Below are 22,727 nucleotides of genomic sequence, written 5' to 3' on the forward strand. Positions count from 1 at the left end.
AAGGCAGGCTCAGACACAGAGAAAATTTTATTTTCTTATTTTTGAAAGTGTTGTAAGATTTTTCCAGTGTTAAAATCCACTTCCAAGTATGATGATCAAAAAGTAAAACAGTCCAGTCCAGCCAGTGTCGCTCAGTGGTTGAGCATCCACCTATGAAGTACGAAGCAGGAGGTCATGACTCAATTCCCAGTCAGGGCACACCTCCAGGTTTCTGGTTCTATCCCCAGTACGGGGCATGCAGGAGGGGGCATATCAATGATTCTCTCATCATTGATGTTTCTCCCTCTCCCTCTCTCTCTCCCTCCCTCCCTCTCTCTTCCTCTCTGAAATTAATATTAGTAAATAAAAATAAAAAAAGAGCCCTAGGAAGTCTGGCTCAGTGGACAGAGCATCAGCCCACAGACTGAAGGGTCATGGGTTCGATTCCAGCCAAGGGCATGTACCTGGGTTGCAGGGTCGATCCCCAGCCCTGGTTAGGGCCTGTGCTGGAGGCAACCAATTGATGGGTCTCTCTCACATCTGTTTCTCTCTCTCTCTGTCTCTCCCCCTCTTTTTCATTCTCTCTAAAAATCAATGGAAAAATATCCTCAGGTGAGGATTAACAAAATAAACAAATAAATATATCCTATATCATAAAAGGCTAATATGCAAACAGACCGAACAGCGGAATGGCCGGAACAACTGAAACAACCGAACAACCGGTCACTATGATGTGCGCTGACCACCAGGGGCATGTGTATAACATGGCGGGTGTCGGGTGCAGAGGGATGGTGGAGGAGGTGAGAGGGGGTGCAAGACCAAGGCGGGGTGCCGGTTGCTGTCATCAGAGCGAGCCTCTGGTGGTTACTGAAAATTCTTTGCTCTCGCGCACCTTCTGCTGGCGCTGGCCCCACTTTGCTCCCGCTGCTGGCGCCAGAGCCACCGCTCGCACCCACTGCCAGTGCCCGGCACCCGCTGCTGGCGCCAGAGCCACCGCTCGCACCCACTGCCAGTGCCCGGCACCAGTCCCAATCACTCAGCACCATCAGCAGGTGCAAGTGGCAGCTGTCGGCCCTGATCGCCCCTGAGGGCTTCTCCACCTCCCTCTGCTCCTGAGGGGCAATTGGGGCAATAGCCGCCACTCGCACCCGCTGCTGGCGCCAGCCCCAATCACTCCACGCCATCAGTGAGTTGCGAGAAGGGCTGGTGCCGTCAGCATGGGGGAGCGACAGTAGGAGTGGGGGTGCCGGCAGACGGGACCAGGGGCCACAGAGGGAGGGGCTGGCTGGGGGCAAGGAGGATGAGCTGAGACCCGCCCCGTGCCTATCACAGCTTTGCAACCCACAGTTCCTTTCAAGGTGCACAAATTTGTGCACTGGGCCCCTAGTAAATAAATGAATAACAAGACACCAAATGTAGAAATTATAGTTTTATGATTTTTCTGTTGCTTCTTCATCCACTATGAATAATTTCACAATACAACACTTTCAGGCAGCTTCTTTGCTACTTTCTTTGGTTTCCACTTCTTTAGGCAACAATGGCTCCATCTTTAGTAACAAACCTTCGCTTGTCGAACTACGAAGGAAAGCTCGTACCACAAAGGGTCCTGGAAACAAAGAGAAGAATCAACTTTCATTTTATTCCAGAGATACCTAATAAGCAAATATAAACATAAAACAATAAACCTTATAGAACTCATGGAATAGCTTGTAAGTACTGACATTACTGAACTAATATTTTGAAGTATAAGAAAAAAAAATCGTTTTATTTCTAGAGTAGAAGACAAACTAGCTACACTCTAATTTATCCTTTAAACTACACATAATCACGAATAATTCTCTTCCAGAATATGGTCACTTAGAATTTATTTTATTGCAAAGTCAACAATGAAAGAGCAGGTGGTAATATTTACATTTGATGGAAATAGTCTAAATATTTATTTAAAATAGTCAACACAGCCTTAACCGGTTTGGCTCAGTGGATGAGCGTCGGCCTGCGGACTGAAGGGTCCCGGGTTTGATTCCGGTCAAGGGCATGTACCTTGGTTGTGGGCACATCCCCAGTAGGAGGTGTGCAGGAGGCAGCTGATCAATGTTTCTCTCTCATCGATGTTTCTAACTCTCTATCCCTCTCACTTCCTCTTTGTAAAAAATCAATAAAATATATTTAAAAAATAAATAAATAAATAAATAAAATAGTCACCACAGATTTAATAAAATTCCTTAAAAATTAAAAGGCTTTTCCTATGACTAATGTTAAGGGACTTTGTTCAATGTGGCAAAAACCAGATAACTACATTGTTTTTAGAGATTTACTATCTCTCATTCTACTCCCTATAGTCTCAGAGGAGCCTATACTCAAACCAAAGTTATCCATGGAATACAGGAACCCATATTCATACCATTAATAAGCACTATGGTCAAATCCAGGACAATAGATTTAGCAAATGAGGCAGTTATCACCAGTGTGTTTAACACTCAAAGAAAGTGAAAAATAGTGAAATACTGTGATGTAGTTAGACACTTGGATATAAAACTCAAAGTGACAGATTCCTATAATGATAGAATTATAAGTGGATAGTCCATTGAAGGTAAAGACACTTGCTTGGCTTCAAACAGCTGCGAGTGAAACTTGCCTCAGGAAGGAATGAGTGGCACGTGTGCAATGATAGGGGCCCTAGTCTACTACACAGCCTTGATCACGTTTCACTGTTCTCACGACATGATTAAAACCTTGTTTCTTTTCTGAAATAAATAAGATTTAGAGAGCTACTGCCAGTGACAAAGTGAATGGTGTGGCTTCATTACCATTTCTGTTTTATTTTACTTTCTATTTAATGCCATTGTAAGTTTAAGGCAGTCAGTTACCGTTTTCCTTCAAATTTTATTTATTACATTTAATGGTAGAAATCATGTGGGAATTTACAAAGGTTTCAGGATGTAGAGTACTCCCACTAATGTTAAAGAGGTCTCCTCTCTAAACAACTACACTTGTTAATAAGGCAATTAAGAATCCTTTGAAGAATTAAATGTTATTTATTTAATACCTGGATATACTGTTGCTATTGTAGTTGCATATGACTTAATTGTCTTCTTAATATTTTACATTTTTAAAGTATCACAGGACTATAGGAAAGTCTAGCCCTGCTACCCACTCACCCAAATTCAGCGGCCTGTGCCTACAAACTTCATTGACAACAGCTTGCAGATTGGCAGTTATCTGGTCACTTGACATATCCAGCTTAAAAATATATATATATATAGCATTAATGATGTGAAAGTGAAAAAACAATACAAATTTTGGTAACTGTATCACTGCTTATTCTATACAGTATTTTTCAAATATTCAACTAATGTAAATTATCTATTAAGAGTCCCTACTGTGAAAGAAAAGCCTATAACTCTTCTTTTAGAAGTCTACGTTTACATGTCTTTATATGTCAAGACTTAATTACCTTACAGAGCATATTACAGCAGTGTTTTGAAGTAGTTCCACTTGAGATTCCTTGATTTCCAAGTAATTTCCCCAAAACTTATCCTGGGGCAGAATACACCACACATCTGTAACCCCTAACCCTCAAGAAATAAGTAATATTTTCTTTTGAGGTTATTGATTTACTTTTGAAGAAAACAAAGACAATGTTTAGAAATTAATGCTTTCACAAGTTCAAAATAAAATGACTTGACTACATACATTCAGACAAGCACAAATCTCACACAGAGACATTTTGAGGATGCTATGCTAACACTCTATGCAATAATAATTATCCTGCTATTTAGCCAAAAATACACCAAGTCAATAAATACAGGGAATAAAATTTATTTATGAACTCCTAAACCTTGGGAAACTCACACCTTCGGAAAGTCCTTATGTTTATTACTCAAATTCAATACATGTTATTCTTAAATATCCCAGTTAAAACCAGTTATATTACTGTGGGGCGCGGCTACAGTGTTTTGGCCAGGTTCAAGCCTCGGACTAATGAAAGGACAGGGTCCTCCCATAGCCACATGCAAGTTCCAGCTGGAGGGCAAGGCCCTCCCAGCACAATCATAGCCAAGGGCTGTGGTTGTAAGCTTGAACCTCTGGTCCAAACACGTAGCCCCACGTGCCTTGTGATAGAGTTTGGGTGCATGTAGTTGAGTGAAGTTGAAACTCACGAGAATGCTGTAAACAACGTGATCACGCCCCTACTTTGCCTTGTGGCATCTGCTATAAAATAAAGACACGGCTTGTGGGCGCTGGCGCTGTCTCCTCATCAGGGAGCAGCGTCCCACCGAGACCCAGCTTTCATTCTCTTGTCTGTCTTTTCTCAACCCTTTCACCCCCCAACTCAGGGTCACTGAACCAGGCTGAGCTGGCATGGCACATAAGGAGCCCTGGGGCTGAGTATGCCATGGCCGTGCTGGCTCCCAACATATTACATTTCAATATTTAGAGGATTTTGCACTTTACAAAATGAATCAATTTTTTTAAAATTCATATAAAACTTATAATAGAGTAACCAGCAAAAACCACACAGTAAGAGTTCAAGTTCAAACAAGATTTCTATTTTCCAGTGACCCTGAGAAATGTGTCACATAACCATAAAGATAATTCCTCGGGGAAAAAAATATATTCTCATCCTCATCAGACAACATTTACCCAACACTCTATTGGGCAAGATGCAGTACCAAACCCTAAATAAGAGGGTGTGGACATTACTAGAGGAATTTTCACTTTGATGCCAATCTGGGAAGAAAAATATCAAGCAATGCTCAGTTCACCTTACCAAGTCCACAGACCTCACAGACTGGCAGACAAGGCACTTTATATTTGTTATGTTAGAAAACAAAACAAAATGCCAAAGGTATCAACATGTGTCACTGTCTCCTTTCATTCCCCCTTAATTCTCCACCTTACCTTAAACTGACCTTCCTTATATATCAACTGAAGCAGTCACCACATCCTATATAATAAAAGGCTAATATGCAAATCGACTGAATAGTGGAACTACAGGTCACTATGATGCACACTGACCAGCAGGGGGCAGATGCTCAATGCAGGAGCTGCCCCCTGGTGGTCAGTGAGCTCCCCGCGGGGAGCAGGCCTAAGCCATCAGTTGGACACCTTCCGAGGGCTCCAAACTGCAAGAGGGTACAAGCCAGGCTGAGGGACCTCCCCCAGCCCTGTGTGCATGAATTTCATGCACCAGGCCTCTAGTATCTAATAAGTTCTCTTACCCTTTGTTAAAGATCTACCCTAAATTTAGGATAGCAACAGACACAAACCAAGATGTGCAGCATAACTTTTTAAATAGTTTGTTATACCATACTAGGAGCCCAGCACACAATTTGAAATCGCGCGCACGCCACCCTGCCTTGACACCCGAACCTGTCCACGCAGAGCTCCAGCACACCTGGCCCAGCCCCCAAACCCTCTGGCCTTCTCTGGCCGCTTCAAGCCCCGCCCTCAGTCCCTAGAGTCGCCTAGGGCTGGTCCCGCCTTCTCTGGGCACCTCCTCGCTTCCTCCTCTTCTCTGGAGCAACACAGTGGCTCCATCCCGTCATGGCACCAGAGGAGAGCGTGGAAGCCTCTTGCCTGCTGTGCTGTATTCCTTCCCCTGGCAGGTGGGCTGCATCCGGCACTCAGAGTGCAAGCTGTGGGTAGCAAAGGACTGGTGAGGGGGCGCGCTATGCGCTCTCACCCCTGCCCTCCCCCACACAGGATGGTCCCGCCTCCTCCGGGCACCTCCCCGTTTCTGCCCCCTCTCCGGAGCAACGCGCCAGCTAATATGCTAATGACCTGGTCGTTACCTGTTACAGCATATCAACCATTAGCATATTAGCTCTTTATTAGTATAGACAGACTAAACTTACCAGATTTTTGTAACTACTACATAATTTCTGCTGACCTATATTGCCATTCCTATAGTAAGCTAATAATGACATGGCTTTAGAAATGAAAAACAAATACTTCCCTTGTAACTTTCATCAGTAGAATGATTTCAATTTCATTAAGTTTTAAAATAGTTTATACTTTTATCCAAATTTTATCACCTCTATCTTTACTGTGTACTATGTCTCTACTGAATTAAATATATTTGTAGCCATAATACTTTATTTTATTTTTTCTTTTAGGTATTTTGCAAAATTATTAAAAAGTTATATATTTTATGGGCATAACTGGGGTTATTTAATTGGCTATTGATGACAAGATAGCTATGCATGCATGAGAAATTTCTTTATTTGGGCTGGTTACAATCTAGAGATAACTCATGTAAGCGACATCAGTTACTCCGCACTTCCAGTGGTGCGTTCCCATGCAATTGCATTTTGTGGTCTTACGAAGGAAGTCAAGGACGACCATTATGAGGAGACAATACCTGTTCTATTCTCAACAGCAGAGCATGAGACTTGATACAGCAGCTTAAAACAACAAAACAGGACTGAGTTGACCTTGAAGGGTAACTGAACTATGTTAAGCACCGTATCTGTTTGTGTGTGTATAATGAATGCACTTGAATATATAATAGTCACAATACTATCTATCTTTAGCTAAGATAATTATCCACTGCAGGACAAAATAGTTATTCCTCATCTGCAGCATAGATGTTTTCAAAAAAAGACTGCTTCACTGAATCCTACCTTCTGCTTAACATTTCTTATTACGTCAGAAATAATTCCCTAAGCAGACTAGATGGAAGACTTACCACAGAAATCAGGAGGTTTGCTCAGCGAATATAGGTGAACTCTACCTCTTTGCTTTAACTCTCAGATTTTCCTCTTTCTGTGAAATTCCTAAACTTTGTCTTCAATCACTTTCTACCATTATGAGAAGATTAAAAAACATTTTCTGTTCCTTTGAGACACAAATGTATGCAGGACAAATTGTAGTTGAGAGCATTTCTAAAGCAGTGATTCTTAAATGTTCTTCAGGTTATCAAACCTCATTCCAGAAAAATGCACACAGGCACACACAAAAAATTTAGGGTATATCTTCATGGATTAAAAGAAGGGGAAGAGAGAAGTAGGCGTCCTGAGAAAAATTTGTCAGTTAAGCAAGATCCTGGGGCCACACTTTGAGAATCGCCAGAATAGAATTAAGTCTATTCAAATATTCTGAATGACTAAGAACTACAGTGTGAAAAAAGGATTCAACTTAATTTTTTACATTTTACAGAGTCTAGAAAAAAAAGACAAATTATGTATACATGATTGTTAGACAATCACATGACCCTCCAGAAGTGGCCAACTCTCACTGTAAGTGCACTGACAGCCTCAGATGACTGATGATCTCTAAATGGAACTGCAGGGAGGGCTGCTACTTTACTTTTTAGAACATCTGACCTCCAAAATCCCTTCCAAGTGCAATGTTCTAAGATTAAATGAGTGTGGCCTGGCATATGGTTGCTGCAGATGGGCCAATACTTTTAATCCCCATGATTCCTAACAATCTAAGCCAAGGAAAGGAAGATAATCTGTGTTTCCTATACAACACTAAGGAAAATAATAATTGATTTATTTACTAGCTGTTTATTAATTTTACTCTTATTCAAGCTCCGTTCTGAGCATTACAGAGACACTATCATTCATGTCTCTTAAGACATGAATAACTTTTGAGGTCCCTTTCTCAAGTTCCCATCTCTCCCTGATCTCCCTAGTACTTGCTGGTTCCCTGGGGCTCTCCCTTTTGGCAGTCTGCCCAGAAAGCTGGAGCTTTATTTACCTCCCATTTGGCCACTGTCTGCAACTGTTCCTGCAGTGGGGGCCAACTGGTAGGCAGACAGAAAGAGAAAAAAAAAAAAGCAAATGCAGTGTGCCCCATCCTCTTGTGACCACAGATCCTCTAGTCACAAAGGAAGGCTCCCCTACCTCCCCATTTTAGGTAAGATACCTTACCTTCCTCGGCACCACTGCTACTACTAGGAGCCACGCCTCACTTCTCAAGCCTGGAGCTCTCTGCCTGCACTGCTGTCTGCCGCCTGGTTTCAGTCTAAGTTGAGACCAGGCCATGTGACAACACAAGGGGAAAATGGCAAACGCACAGCCAGTTTGGTGGTACTTCAAATTCTGGTCTTCCCTAATTTGCCTGCCACTATTTACTTTGCAGAATCTTCGAACAGCTGCTCCATGCATTCTGTGCAGGTTTATAAGAGAGGCATTCCTGAGAGAGATGGGGGTCATGTCATTACACCTCCTCACTTGGAACTGGAACTTCCCAAGCTTATGAGCTATGTATTTATATTTTAGGGTTGGCAAACTTTTTCTGTAAAGGATCAGATATTTATATTTGATATAAATATTTTAGGCTTTGAGGGCCACATGATTGCTGCTGCATATTCTTTTTTTTCTTTTTACTACAACCCTTTAAAAGACCATTCTAAGTTCACATATGATTTAAAAACTGACCACTGAGCCATGGTTTGCCAACTCCTGTGTTAGAATACACTATTTGTCTACAAATATATAAAAATGCATGCAAAGACAAGTTGTGGTATGAGTTACGTTTTACATCACTTTAACAAATAATCTACCAAAATCTAAAGGAACAAACAGCTTTCACCATTGCTTATGATAAAGTTGTTTAAATACAAAATTCTGTAAAAGCTACCATACTTATCACGGGTTTTTAAAATTAAGTTTACAAAAGAAAGCTGTGTGGGCAGGATACTGACAACTACGTATTAACAGAAGGACTGACGAAGAAAGGAAAGCACGTCAGTTCCTTCTTTTCACACGTTATGCCACGTTTGTATTTTTCATGTGTGCTACTCTGATTGGTGATCACTACATTGTTGAGTTAATGCAATGAATTAAAGAGAAAAGTGAGCTGTTCTCCCAAATACTATGGTTTTTCTTATGCTATTATTTATTTAAAGAAGGGGAGAGACACACTTTCAATTCCCCCAAATTCTGGGAAATTATCATCTGATTTCACAACCGTATAAGTAAGAAAACTGGAAATAAACTATTTTTCATTCTAATATTCCTACTAGTAAGAATACTGATAAAAATCTATCCAACGAATGTAACTTAAAATACTACAAGGATTACTCATCCCAGTTAAGTTTACATCTTTCACAACAAAGCGGCAAGCAAAATGCTGGCTCATGTTGAGTTCTAGATAAATATTAGTTTCCCCTCGTTCTTAGCCCCACATCATTGGAGGTCTAAGGCCTATTCTATTGCCAATGTACTTCCCTTAATTTTAATGAGAACTAACAAGTACAGAATTTGACTTTTACATTCTACAATTTACCTTACTCTCTTTATAAGCCTCTTATCCATGGCACAGCACACCATTGTACACCAAAAATAATGCAACCAAAAAAAAGTTAATCATCAACTAGAAGGAATGGAGGCAAAGGGAAATAACAGTAAGCCCTGAGCCAATGGGCTGCCACCTTTTAGCTAATTATTGTTTCTAACTGATTTAAGCAATATTCCTTGCTTGCCAGTTTTCAACTTATGGACCTAGATGCTTCAAAGTAAGTCTTCAATTTCCATGCACTATATACTTACTATCCACATTTTGTTTAACTGAACTCCAACACATTCACTTTTCCTGTTCTAACATGTTTGCTGAAACTAAAGACTCTGATTTCAACACAAGATTTATGATGCTTATCCCCTTGCCCTGAACTTGTTTATTTTTGTTAGAATATACTTCATCTTTTATTAGCTTCCAGGTTGATAATATTCTTGCCACAAAGTAATTCACTGTTACTCAAGCGAAGTATAGTGATACACCCCTATGAATGGACCATGTCTACAACTTTAAAAAACAGGGGGAGAAAAGCACATCAAAGACACGGCCTTTATATTAACTATGTAAGAGATCCAAGTATATTTGAAACCCAGACAAGAAACACTAGTTAAATCAGGTCTTGGCAGAATCGGGTATAATCATATGAGTTGTACTACCCTCTGTTTTTTCTTTTTAGAAAATCAGCTTACGTTTGATTTGCCAATAGCATTATTACTTGTAAGTCCTCGAAGTCTGGATATTTACAGGTTTTAAAGGGGCTACAATTGTTTTTCCTTTAATGCTATGATTACTGTTCGTGTCAAAGCTAGGCTATTACATAATGTATTTTCAAAAGATGTTCTTCAAAATTTCAGTCATATTTAGTGAAGTTTTTAGAAGTCTCCCCCTTTCCAAATTATTTAAGATTTTTATGTTCTAACTACCTATTAATAAAAATATAGAAATAGTAAGTTTCTAAATTAAAACAGGACAAGTGGCATACACAGGTATCTATTTTCTCTAAGCAAACTACTTTTACTAGTTTTTCTAAACAAATGTGACAAAATTGGTGACTCTAGGTATGATGAGTGTATAGATAGGTGTTCACTGTACTATTTTTTCAACTTTTCCATTCATTTAAAAATTTCAAAATAAAAAACTGAGGAAAAAGATATGCAGACATTAAAGATACTTACCAGTGCCAGCTTAACTAGAGGTCAGACTTTATGAAGCAATAAATTCCAAGAAAATATGTGATTATTTTATTACTTTCTTACCTGAAATGCTATTAATATGGTTTAATTTCTCTTTAGATTTTCTTTTCTAAAGTGCTTTGAACACTGGGTGTCCCCAATGTTCTAAAATAAAACGAAGATAAAACATCAAGATTCCTGATTTTATGGTTTTCAGAAAATTTTTATAGTGAAGTCTTTTTTAAAAGCCTCACTTGTATGAACTTGTATACTTGAACAGAATTACTTTGAAGTGAAAAATTAAAATAGAAAGTTGATTGGACTATAGAGCTGGTGCTCACTAAACATTCTTTTGCAGGCCAAATACTTGTTATAAAGAATGGGAAATTCTACCAAGTTGCTGTGCTGACAGCTAAGCACTTATAAAAGGGCCAAACTACAAAAAATAATCTGAAACTATGATTTCATAAAATACTGTATTCTTTAAAAAGTCCAGTATGCATTATAATGCAAACCTATGTTTTATCCTCAAACTTTAACTTTATTAATCCCAAAAGATTTTTCAGTCAGAATTTATTTGAAAATCAAAGTAATTTCCCATGAAAACTCTAATAAGTACTTCTACATAAGTGAGATTCTATTTAACTAAATTCACACACAAAAGTTAGCTAATTGCTGCTTGAAAATATATACAGAAACATGGGTCTGATTTTATAGGCTCTTTCAGGAGTATATATAATATGCTATAAGAGTCATGTAATTTATTCTGGTATTAAATATTATGATAGTTAAATACATCAAATAAGCACATTCCAAATTTTCCTTTAAACTACAGTTCATGTCCTCTCTTCGGGATAAATGCTTCCTATTACATGTCTTAATGTGCCATATTTTACTACAACGTTATCACATATGTTTGTTTTTGAAATATGTGAGGCAGTTAACATTAGGAGAGAGAACATTCTAGTTTTTGACAAAAATAAAGGTATTATATGTGCTTCCTGTAAGACTGTAAAGTCAAGACTAATAGAAAATCAGAAAGAACTTTTACTTTATAATAAAGGCCAAATTAAGAAAGCCAATCAACAATGCAAACGGCTTAAAATTACACTTACAAGTCTTCTGGAAAAGTAGGTTGGAGGCCAAGTATCTTAAATCACACAAGGAATCCATTAGTGAGGGAAAAACAAAGCAGGTTCTGAGAGCCTCAAAGCTAACATAAAATTGACTTGTGGTATGTTGTAAAATACTGCACCCTTTGAAAATTACTTCAAAATCTTTATTCTGGCAGGTGTATGCTATAATATCTGGAAACTGCTTAATTTTCCTGTGTAATGTCAAAATATACACCTAATTATTTCCATAATAAATAGAGGATAAGATAATTCTGACTCTCATTTTTTGAAATTCCAGAAATTAAAATTTTCACTTCCTATACTACTCCATAAGGATTGCCTGAAAAGTTTATTGTGAATCAATCAAATATTTAGAAAACAAAACACTGATTCACTATACATTATGTATAACAGTATCTTCAGTAATTTCTAACTGATCTTCCATTGGCAGTAGCTTTTGATTATTTGTACCTTCATTCATTCAACAATTATTTATTGAGCACCTACTATTTGCCAGGCACTATTCTAGGAACTGGGGGTACAGCAATAAACAAATGAACAAAAATTCCTACCTTTTATTTTTTTATTCTTTTAGGTTTCTTGGTTCCTCCTCAACTGTGGCAAAGCCTTGTCTCCCAAATCCATCCCTTCATCTTTTATTTTTTTAATTTACTGATTTTGAGAGAGGAAGGTGAGGGGGGGCAGAAGAGGGGGAGAAACATCGATGTGTTGTTCTCGTTATTCATGCATTCATGTGCCATGACGGGAATCAAACCCACAACCAAATGAGCCACCTGTCCAGTGCCTTCCTCTTCATTTACTATTATTACTTTCTTAAATATATTTTCATTGACTTCAAAGAGGAAGGGAGAGGGAGACCAAAACATCAATGATGAGAGAGAATCACTGATCAGCTACCTCCTGCATGCCCCCTATTGGGGATTGAGCCTGCAACCCAGGCAGGAATCGAACCCAGCACCCCTCGTCCACGAGCCAACGCTCTATCTACTGAGCCAAACCTGCTAGGGTTCCCCTCTTTAAAATAAAGTTTTAACTGGGCACATAACATCCAGATAGATACTAGACAGCACAGACTTTCAGCTAAGCCACATGACTAACTCTGGACCATGGGATGGGGGCAGAAGTGATGAGACCAATGGCTCATATGCTTGAAAGAAAGCTGCTTGCTGTCTACCCCTTCTTGCCTCCTCCACAGTGGCTACAAGTCAGACTTGGTATCAGTAAGAATAAAATACCCTAGGAAATGGCAAAGAGAGAGAGAGAGAGAGAGAGAGAGAGAGAGAGAGAGAGAGAGAGAGAGAAGTAACCTTGATCCCTGCTTAACTCTGTGAAGAATAGCTCCAAGCTGCTCACCAGCTCAAACTTTGTCATAATTAGGTCACTGTTATTTGGTCCCTTTAAAACACCTGAACTAATATAAATGTATAATAGCCCATTTATTATCTTACATATTATTTTAAAATATGAATAATGACCCTTAATTTACCTGGTGTATATTTTCAAACTCCTCCTAGAAATAGTCCTTGGCCTACTCCATGGCATAATTACACATCAATCATTGCTTCTTTTCTGCAATTTCCTTCTATCTTATATATATTTCTATTATCATTCTTTTCTATAATTCATTTCCATATGTAGCTCCTCTACCACATATATTTCTTTTTTTTTTATTGTTTTATTAAACTTTTATTGTTCAGATTACATTTGTTCCTCTTCCCCCCCCACCCATAACTCCCCTCCTTCCAGTTCCCGCCCCACCCTCCGCCCTCACTCCCCACCCACTGTCCTCATCCATAGGTGCACGATTTTTGTCCAGTCTCTTCCCGAATCTCCCATTCCCCTTTCCCCCCCAAGAATAGTCAGTCCATTCCCTTTCTATGTCCCTGATTCATTATAATCACCAGTTCATTCTGTACATCAGATTATTTATTCACTTGATTCTTAGATTCACTTGTTGATAGATGCATGTTTGTTGTTCACAATTTGTATCTTTACCTTTTTCTTCTTCCTCTTCTTAAAGGATACCTTTCAGTATTTCGTATAATACTGGTTTAGTGGTGATGAACTCCTTTAGCTTTTCCTTGTCTGTGAAGCTCTTTATCTGACCTTCAATTCTGAATGATAGCTTTGCTGGATAAAGTAGTCTTGGTTGTAGGTTCTTGGTATTCAGCACTTTGAATATTTCTTGCCATTCCCTTCTGGCCTGCAAAGTTTCTGTTGAGAAATCAGCTGACAGTCGTATGGGTATTCCCTTGTAGGTAATTGAGTCTCTTTCTCTTGCTGCTTTTAAGATTCTCTCTTTGTCTTTTGCTCTTGGCATTTTAATTATGATGTGTCTTGGTGTGGTCCTCTTTGGATTCCTTTTGTTTGGGGTTCTCTGCGCTTCTTGGACCTGTAAGTCCATTTCTTTCACCAGGTGGGGGAAGTTCTCTGCCATTATTTCTTCAAATAGGTTTTCAATATCTTGTTGTCTCTCATCTTCTGGCACTCCTATTATTCTGATGTTGGTACGCTTGTAGCTGTCCCAGAGGCTCCTTACACTATCTTCACACTTTCGGATTCTTTTTTCATTTTGCTTTTCCAGTTGGGAGTTTTTTGCTTCTTCAGTTTGATTCTTGTGCTCCTCTGGTCTGCTATTGGGTATAATATTCTTTATTTCAGTCCGTGTATGCTTACTTTCTAATTTCTTTATCGTAGCATTGAAGGTCTCATTAGTTTTCGTGAGGCTCTGCTCAAGTTTATAGCAAGCCCTCAAAATTGCGATTCTTAGCTCCATATCCTCCATTTCTGTCATGTTTTTTTGTCTCCGCATCTTTTATGCTTTCTTGGTGCACCCCCTTGTGGTCTTTGTGCGCAGTCTTGTTCTAGCCAAGCCTTAATTGTTGTAGTTAACACTAGAGGGATTTGACCACCAGGCCGACTGGCTGTAGGAATCAGCTGTGTGGAAAACTTCAGTCCTCTGGGGAGGCGCTAGTCCAGCCTTTGCCTGAGGCGATTGGCAAATGGCTCTGCGCAGGGTTTGGGCAGGGCAGGCTCAACAGGGCGGGGGGAGGGAGCAGCTATGGCTGCTCTCAGTCCGTCTCCAGGGGCTCTGCCTCTCTGTCCCCGCAACCGCTGCAAACCTCGGAGGGACCGTAGCCAGACAGTCCCACTTCTCCCGTTTGAGTCAGGGTCCCTACAGACTCGCCCGGATCTGTAGCCCAGAGTCTGAGACTCACTCCTGATTGAAAACGACAACTGCGCCCTCAGCTACCAGCCCGCTTTGCGCGCGCACCGCCGCACCACCGTACCTTTAAATTTTCCACACTGCGCCTCCTCTAAGCCTCGTAATGCTGTTGTTTTTCCTTCTAGTTGAAGAGTCTCTCCTCAGCCAGCCTTCCTGTGGTTCTGGGTGATGTCCGTTCCGTCTTTTAGTTGTATTTTTGAAGTGGTTGTTCGAGGCAGCAAACGCCGGTGTTTACCTATGCCGCCATCTTGGTTTCTCCCCACATATATCTTTCTTAAGAAAAAATGTCTTATTCTATTTTGCATTGTGCCTCCACAAAGTCAGAACTTGAACATTATTTTGGTTGTTTTTGTTTTTCATTTTTAGGCAATATTATAAATGAGCTAATAATTTTTTCTATTCAAAGAATAAAATTTAAGAAAAGTCAATAAATAAGGATAAATTTTTAAAATATACAGGATACAGTAAAAATCTCTAGAGATCATGGGTTAGAAAAAATATCAGTCCCAAACACTGTAGAAAGGCTTTATTTTCCATAGTTAGCAAAAGCCAGGCAATCTGTGTTTGTGAACACTTCAATTTTGCAAGCAGTTCACCTTCTATGAACATGGCTCTTGTCAATTCCATCTAGTAGGCACTAGTAAACTGAGTGAATCATGGCAAAGGCAAGTCAGCAGAGGTCCACAGTAAATGGAGTCACAGGACCCCACACAGAAAAAGAGAGAGTGGTAGAGAATCAGGTCAGGCCTAGGAATATTTGAAAAGAAAGGATTAAGAATGGGTGGCAGATGAAGAAACTTAAAATTTTAAGAAGTATAACAGAAAAAGATTTTATCCTAAGAAGAAAACAACAGTAATGTTCACCTTAGAATTTTTAAGCTACTAATTTAACGAAGTACATACATCAATTTGAAAAATTTTAAATGCCAATGGAGTTATCTAGGCAGTAAAATTATGACTGTTATGTTGTTTTCTATATTATAAACTCAGATAAATCACTTTAAAGTTATTTAATTACTATCTGAAATGAAATTGCTACTTAGAATATATATACTGAACAGGTTCATATTATATTTCAGCTTCATTTTTTTTGAGAATCTGCCTTAGTTCATTTCTATTTCATGGAAAGAGTTATAAATTTTTTTTTAAAAAAAAAGCTAGGGCCCTAGCTAGGTTGGCTCAATGGATAAGAGCGGACTGAAGGGTCCCGGGTTCGATTCTGGTCAAGGTCACATACCTCGGCTGCAGGCTCCTCCCCAGCTCAGGCTCGGGCCCTGGTCCTGGTGCGGGCCCTGGTCCTGGTGCGGGCCCTGGTCCTGGTGCGTGCAGGAGGCAACCAATCCATGTGTTTCTCTCATATCGGTAGTTCTCTCTTTCCCTCTCTCTTCCACTCTCCATACTCACGTGAGAATTAAAAAAAAAAAAAGTTAGGGTCCAGTTGTAAAAATGTGTTTCTACTCCCCTGTAAACCTTTATTTTTAGTTTTATGCTTTAAGATCTTTCCCTTAAATCTGACCATTTAGCAACTTATTTTATCCCAACCAATTCATTCTTCATGATGAGAAATTATTGATTACATGATAGCAATATAACTGACCAAAAAATAAAATATTCCAAAAACAAACTGTTCTGTCTGCAAGATGTCCAACATTATCCTCTGAATGACATTCTCGCTGATATAAGCATAATCAATTTCATGAACACGTAAAGTGTAAGTACAATTGGCAGAAAAGAAAAATGAAACCAATTTACCCACAAGTACTACTCACAAATGTTGGATACTGGCTCTAACACATTAGTACAGTTCTGATAGAAAAGGCATCACAAATGACCTCGTTCTCATACTCAAGATGCTAATCCTAAAGTCAGATAACCATATAAGATCATTCAACATTGTATTTATCACTTTGATGCAGAAGAAAACCAGCTTAAACTACTCAACACCAATTTCACATTACATCAAAAGTAGAACTGAATCATGAAGCAATGTGGCAGAGCAGACTCTATAGAATGATAACAAGGGATGCCAAGATGACTTAAGTAAAGTTAAGACAGTCTCTCTTGTACAGGCAAATAAAAACACAAAATTAATACATTTTTCTCTCCCAAAACCCATCTTTCTAGATTAGGGGTCAACAAACCTTTTACCTAAAGAGTCAGATATTAAATACTTTAGGCTTTGTGTGCCTCATATGATCTCTGTAGAAAATTCTTTGTTTTGTTTTGCTGTTTACAACCATTTAAAATGATAAAGACCATTTTTGGTTCACAGACTATAAAAAAAGGAGCCACAATTGGATTTGGGCTATAGTTTCTTGACCCTGATCTTAATACCCTCTTTGTATCCAAAATGAGGAGGAACTCTCCCTAAATGAGGACTGTGATGCTGTCAATGGCCTTTCATCGGCATATTCATCCCCAATCCAATTCTAACATTATACAGGGGGCAACAACAAACATCTTCAGTATTTCCAACTATATAATAAGAGTAACATCACTCATGGAAATATCAAACTTTTAAGAAAACTATGTTACTTTGCTTTGAAATCTTTTTTTAAGTATCTCTGATACTTAAAACCAATATTTCTATAGAATAGTTATACTGTATTATACATAATGTTAAACAGATTTTTATTCCTTTTTAAACAACTTTACTGAGGTATTCCTGACTTACTGCGTATTTTTAATAATTTTATTGAGGCATATTTTGCATTTCATATTATTCGCCATTTTCTAATTTACAATTCAATTATTTTTTAGTAAGTTTACCAAGTTGGGCAACCATCACCAGCAAGCAGTTTTAAACATCTTCATCAACCCAATATGACTTATGCACATTTACTGTTATGACTGTTTCTTCCTGCCCCCACCCTAGGTAAGTGATTTCTGTGTGTGGTGTCTTTCACTAAGCATAATGTTTTTGAGGTTCATCCACAACATCGCATGTATCCATAGTTTGTTCCTATTTATTGCTAAACTAGAAGCCCCGTGCACGAAATTTGCGCGCGGGGCGGGAGGGGGGGGGGGAGTCCCTCAGCCCGGCCTGCACCCTCTCTAATCTGGGATCCCCCTCACAATCCAGGACTGCTGGCTCCTAACCGCTCACCTGCCTTTATGCCTGATCGCCCCCTAACCACTCCCCTGCCGGCCCAATGGGCCCCAACTGCCCTCCCCTGCTGACCTGGTTGCCCCTAACTGCCCTCCCCTGCAGGCCTGGTTGCCCCCAACTGCCCTCCCCTGCCAGCCATCTTGTGATGGCCATCTTGTGATGATGTGGGGTTAGCCATCTTGTGATGATGTGAGAGCGTGAAGGCCACCTAGGCTTTTATTAGTATAGATAGTATTCCATGGGATCTGCTGCACATCTTTAAAGTGTTAATATATTGCCATAGCCGGTTTGGCTCAGTGGATAGAGCGTCAACCTGTGGACTGAAGGGTCCCAGGTTCAATTCTGGTCAAGGGCACATGCCTGGGTTGTGGGATCAATCCCCAGTTGGGGGCGTGCAGGAGGCAGCCAATCAATGATTTTCATCATTGATGTTTCTGTCTCTCTCTCCTTCTCTTTTCCTCTCTGAAGTCAATAAAAAATATATCTATATGTATATATACATACTCAAGTGTTAATATGTTAACTATGTACATACTCATGAAACCATCACCAGTCAGGATAACAAGCATGTCACTGATCCTCAAAATTCCTAATCCCTCCTTCCCACCTTTGTCCAAAAGTTAACTATTGATCTGTTTTCTGTCTGTCACTATACATTATTTTGCATTTGCCAGAATTTTATATAAATAGAATCATACAATATGCACTCCTTTTTGTCTGGCTTATTTTACTCTGCATAATTATTTTTAAGTTCATCCATGTTAAAGCATGCCTCAGTAGTTTCTTTTAATTACTGAAGAATATTCTATTATAGAGATATAGTCCAGGCCTGTTTGGCTCAGTGGTTAAGAGCATTGGCCCATGGACTGAAGGGTCCAGGTTCGATTCTCGGTCAGGGGCATGTACTTAGGTTGCAGGCTCAGTCAGAGAGTATGCAGGAGGCAACCAATCGATGTGTCTCTTTCACATCTCTGTCCCTCTCTTCCTTCTCCCACATCCCTCCTCCCTCCCTTCCACTCTGTCTAAAAATCAATGGAAAAACATCCTTGGGTGAGGATTTTAAAAAAATAATAATTTTATAGAAACCTAACGAAATTTATTTATACATTCATCTGTCACTAGATATGTAGAATGCTTCCATTTTTAGCTATTACAAATAACTCTGATATAAGCATTTGTTTACAAGTATTTTTATGGAGATATGTTTTCATCTCTCCTGAGTAACTATCTAAAAGTGGAATAGTGGGATCATATAAGAGGTGGATGTTAAACTTCTTCAACTGCCAAACTGTTTGCCAAACCGATGGCAACATCATTTTACATTTCCACAGCAGTGTTATGAGCGTTCCAGTCCCTCCATGTCCTCATCAACACTTGTCACAGTCTTTTTAATTTTAGTTATTCCAGTGGATAACTGTGGTTTTAATTTGTATTTCCTTAACGATTATAATGTTGAGCATCTTCCAATGTGTTTGTCACACCTTGGTAAAGTGTGTTTAAATCTTTTGCTGATTTTTAAAGGGAATTGTTTTATTGTTGATTTTATAACTTCAACATCTATGTTCATGAATGATACTGGACTACCCTTTTCTTATTTTGGTCTGGTTTTGATATCAAGGTAATGTTAATTGCTTCAGAAGGAGGATAAATCAGGTTCCTATTACTCCATTTCAACATAGAAAGTCTTTGATAATTACCATGTCATTTTATCTACCCCTTCCTAGCCTAGAAAGTCTGTACCACTATTAACTTCATTTTACATATACAGGACATGGAGGGAAACTGAAACTCAGAGAGCAAGGTGGCAGAGTATCTGGAACTAGGATTTGAAGCAGACAGTATGAATCTAAAACCCATTATTATACTACAATATTTAAGTAGTATTCAAAAAGGTTCACTTTAAACACACAGAATAATTTGTTTTCCATTATAAAAATTATTATATCTCTAAAAGATCCAGGGAGTCTGATCTGAAGCCCATGTCTTTTTTTTTTAATATATATTTTTATTGATTTCAGAGAGAAAGGGAGAGGGAAAGAGTGACAGAAATATCGATGATGAGAGAATCATTGATCAGCTGCCTCCTGCATGTCCCATATTGGGTATCAAGCTGCAACTAGGCATGTGCCCTGACTGGGAATCGAACTCTGACCTCCTGGTTCATAGGTCAATGCTCAACCACTGTGCCACACTGGCTAAGCTGAAGCCCATATCTTAATCATTATGGTATTTGTTGAACAGAATGAATAAGATGCCATGGCTTAGTATACTCTAAGTCTGGATCTATATAAACTACTAACTATTGAATATACTGAAAATATTACTTAAAAAGAAAAAAATCTAACTATAAAGAGTTTTATAAAGATATTCTATAGCCCCAAAAAGTCCAACCAAAAGAGTAACGACAATAGCTGCTACCATTTTAAAATTTTATTTAATCTTTAAATAAAATTGTGAAACAGATATTACCATATAAGTTTTATGGATGAGGAAAAGTGAGACACAACTACAGTAAGAAACTTGTTTAAAGTCTGCCATTCCTTAAGTAGCAGTACTGGTATTCAAACACATGTCTCTATAGCTCTAGCATATTCTCTTAAAATTTGTATTTGTTTTCTTTTTTTTTACATTACAATGTTGTCATCCCTAAGAAACAAGAAGCATTGCCAAGGGCCTTTGGGGAACAAGGAAATTCCTACATCAGGTTCTAGCACAGCTCAAAGCCAAATGAACTGGAGCTGAGCTTTGATGGTAATGAAGGCAATGAGCAGTTTCCCAATCCCTGACTGGAATAAACCAGCTTTACCCCTTTCTAAAGCAAGTTTTCCTCCCATAAAACTATCCGAGCACTTTTTCTACATTTCTGATGATCTACAGTGGGCACAGTTCAATTAGCTTGGACTACTACCTGTTGGATATAATGTGTAATTCCTCTTAGGAGTAGGATGGGAGGAAGAATAACAGCTATTCAAGTAATTCCAGCCATGAGGCTGGATGGTACAGGGGTAAAGAGCCTGCACTCTGGAGGAGACTGCCAAGATTCAAATACCTATTCTGCCTTATACTACCTGTGGGACCTTGGAAAAAGTATTTAACCTCCCTGGGCTTCCATGCCTTCATCTACAAAATGGGGATAATTTACCTTTCACAGGTTTGAGGATTAAAAGATAGAATATATAAAAAGTGTTTAGAATGGTGCCTGGCACTTGGTAGGCAATTTAAAATTTGCTATCAATATAATTATTATCCCTATAGTTATTGCACAGAATAAAATTACACACATTAAATAGATATTTTAGCGATTCTTTAATATAAAAAAGATATTAGCAGCCCTAGCTGGTTTGGCCTGTGGACTTAAGAGTCCTGGGTTTGATTCCAGTCAAGGGCACATGCCCGGGTTGCGGGCTCGATCCCCAGTAGGGAGCATGCAGGATGCAGCCGATCAATGATTCTCTCTCATCATTGATGTTTCTATCTTTCTCCCCCTCTCCCTTCCTCTCTGAAATCAATAAAAATATATTTTTAAAAAGATATTTGCAAATAGCTGTGTATTTAAAAACATAATCCTGTAAAAATCTGACAGATCTATAGTAGTTTCCTAAAAGTAGCTTTGGAAATTGATTTCTAGCATCTTCTGTAAATAGACAAAAAGGTTTTAAAACCCACTCAGAGATAATCAGAAATAATTCGTAAAAAATAAAGTAAATTACTCAATTCCATTAAAGTAGTATTAAATACCTATTATGAGCTCAGCATTATGCAAAGTCTTATAGGGCATACATAAGATCTAGACCCTACTTTATTAGGAACAGAAATAACATATATAGAATAATGAAATAAGGCAAAGTACAAGTAAATGTCAGTGGGTAGCACATAACTCAAAAGGAAGAAATTCTATAGTACCATTAAAATTTATGAGTTTAATCAATAAAAAAATTATCTATGTGCCACTCCTAATGCTAGTGACAAGAACAAATTCAAAGGACTGATATATTATAAGTTATTAATGAATCACTTAAGCAAAATATATAAAAGGGTTACTGAATAATTTCCACTGTTAACTTACTGTTGCTATTTTGGTCGAGAGAAAGTTCTCCCTTTCTTCATCTACCTTAATTTCAATTCCAGTTTTAAATAATTCAAGCATTTTGGGGATGTCACGGCCAATAGAATCTGGTTAGAAAAATAAAATATCCAAAGTTAATCATTCCATCTAAGCAAGTAGCAAAAACTAATGAATACGAAAAGTATTAATCTCATGGTAAGACATACTAAATAAGTTGTGGCAGAGATACTCCAGGGTGGTCCCAATTCCTGAAGTTTATGCCCTTGCGTAATCCCCTCCCCCTGAGAGTGGGTGGGACCTGCAACTTGCTCTAACCAACAGGATGATTATGTGTACATGATTACATTACAAAGAACTGCAATGCCTATCTTAGAGGAGACTTTCCTCCTACTGGCTGTGAAGAAGCAAGCTGCAATGTTATGAGGTGCATATGAAGAAGGCCACAGGGCAAAAAACTGAGACCCTCAGTCCAGCAGCCTGAAAGGAACTGAATTCTGCCAAAAAGTCACATGAACAGAGAAGCGAATCCTTCCCCAGTCAAATCTCAGATGAGACCACAGCCCTACTCTACACCTTGACTGAAACCCAAGATCCTAAAACTGAGATAATAAATGTGTGTTGTTTTAAGCCACTAAATTTATGGTAATATTGCTGCACAGTAATAGGTAACTAATAAAAAAGTATGTGTAATTATGCTACTTACCTACTTTAGAAACACTAATGACAAATTAAAATAAAATCTATAAAACAATCCTATATAATAAAAGGCTAATATGCAAAATGTCCCCTC

The 22,727-nt window shown here is 38.7% G+C and overlaps 1 protein-coding gene across 2 annotated transcripts in view; it reads right to left on the reverse strand.

The window, feature by feature from the left end:
* Positions 1–1,393: 1,393 nt before the first annotated feature.
* The window catches only part of MRPL1 (mitochondrial ribosomal protein L1), a 66,743-nt gene continuing 45,409 nt past the window's right edge, over positions 1,394–22,727 (reverse strand). Inside the window, exons 7-9 of one of the 2 annotated variants that reach the window (XM_070394325.1) lie at positions 21,938–22,044; positions 3,138–3,219; positions 1,394–1,585 (exon numbers count right to left, since the gene is read on the reverse strand). In XM_070394325.1, coding sequence (XP_070250426.1) covers positions 1,467–1,585; positions 3,138–3,219; positions 21,938–22,044 — 308 coding nt within the window. In that variant the 3' untranslated portion in view covers positions 1,394–1,466. The remainder of the gene's footprint in view (positions 1,586–3,137; positions 3,220–21,937; positions 22,045–22,727) is intronic. The other variant, XM_070394335.1, reaches the window with a different exon arrangement.

Source organism: Myotis yumanensis, unplaced genomic scaffold (assembly GCF_028538775.1).
Source record: "Myotis yumanensis isolate MYYU_CA2020_CCGP unplaced genomic scaffold, mMyoYum1.0.hap1 SCAF_1, whole genome shotgun sequence".
NCBI classification, from domain to species: Eukaryota; Metazoa; Chordata; class Mammalia; order Chiroptera; family Vespertilionidae; genus Myotis; species Myotis yumanensis.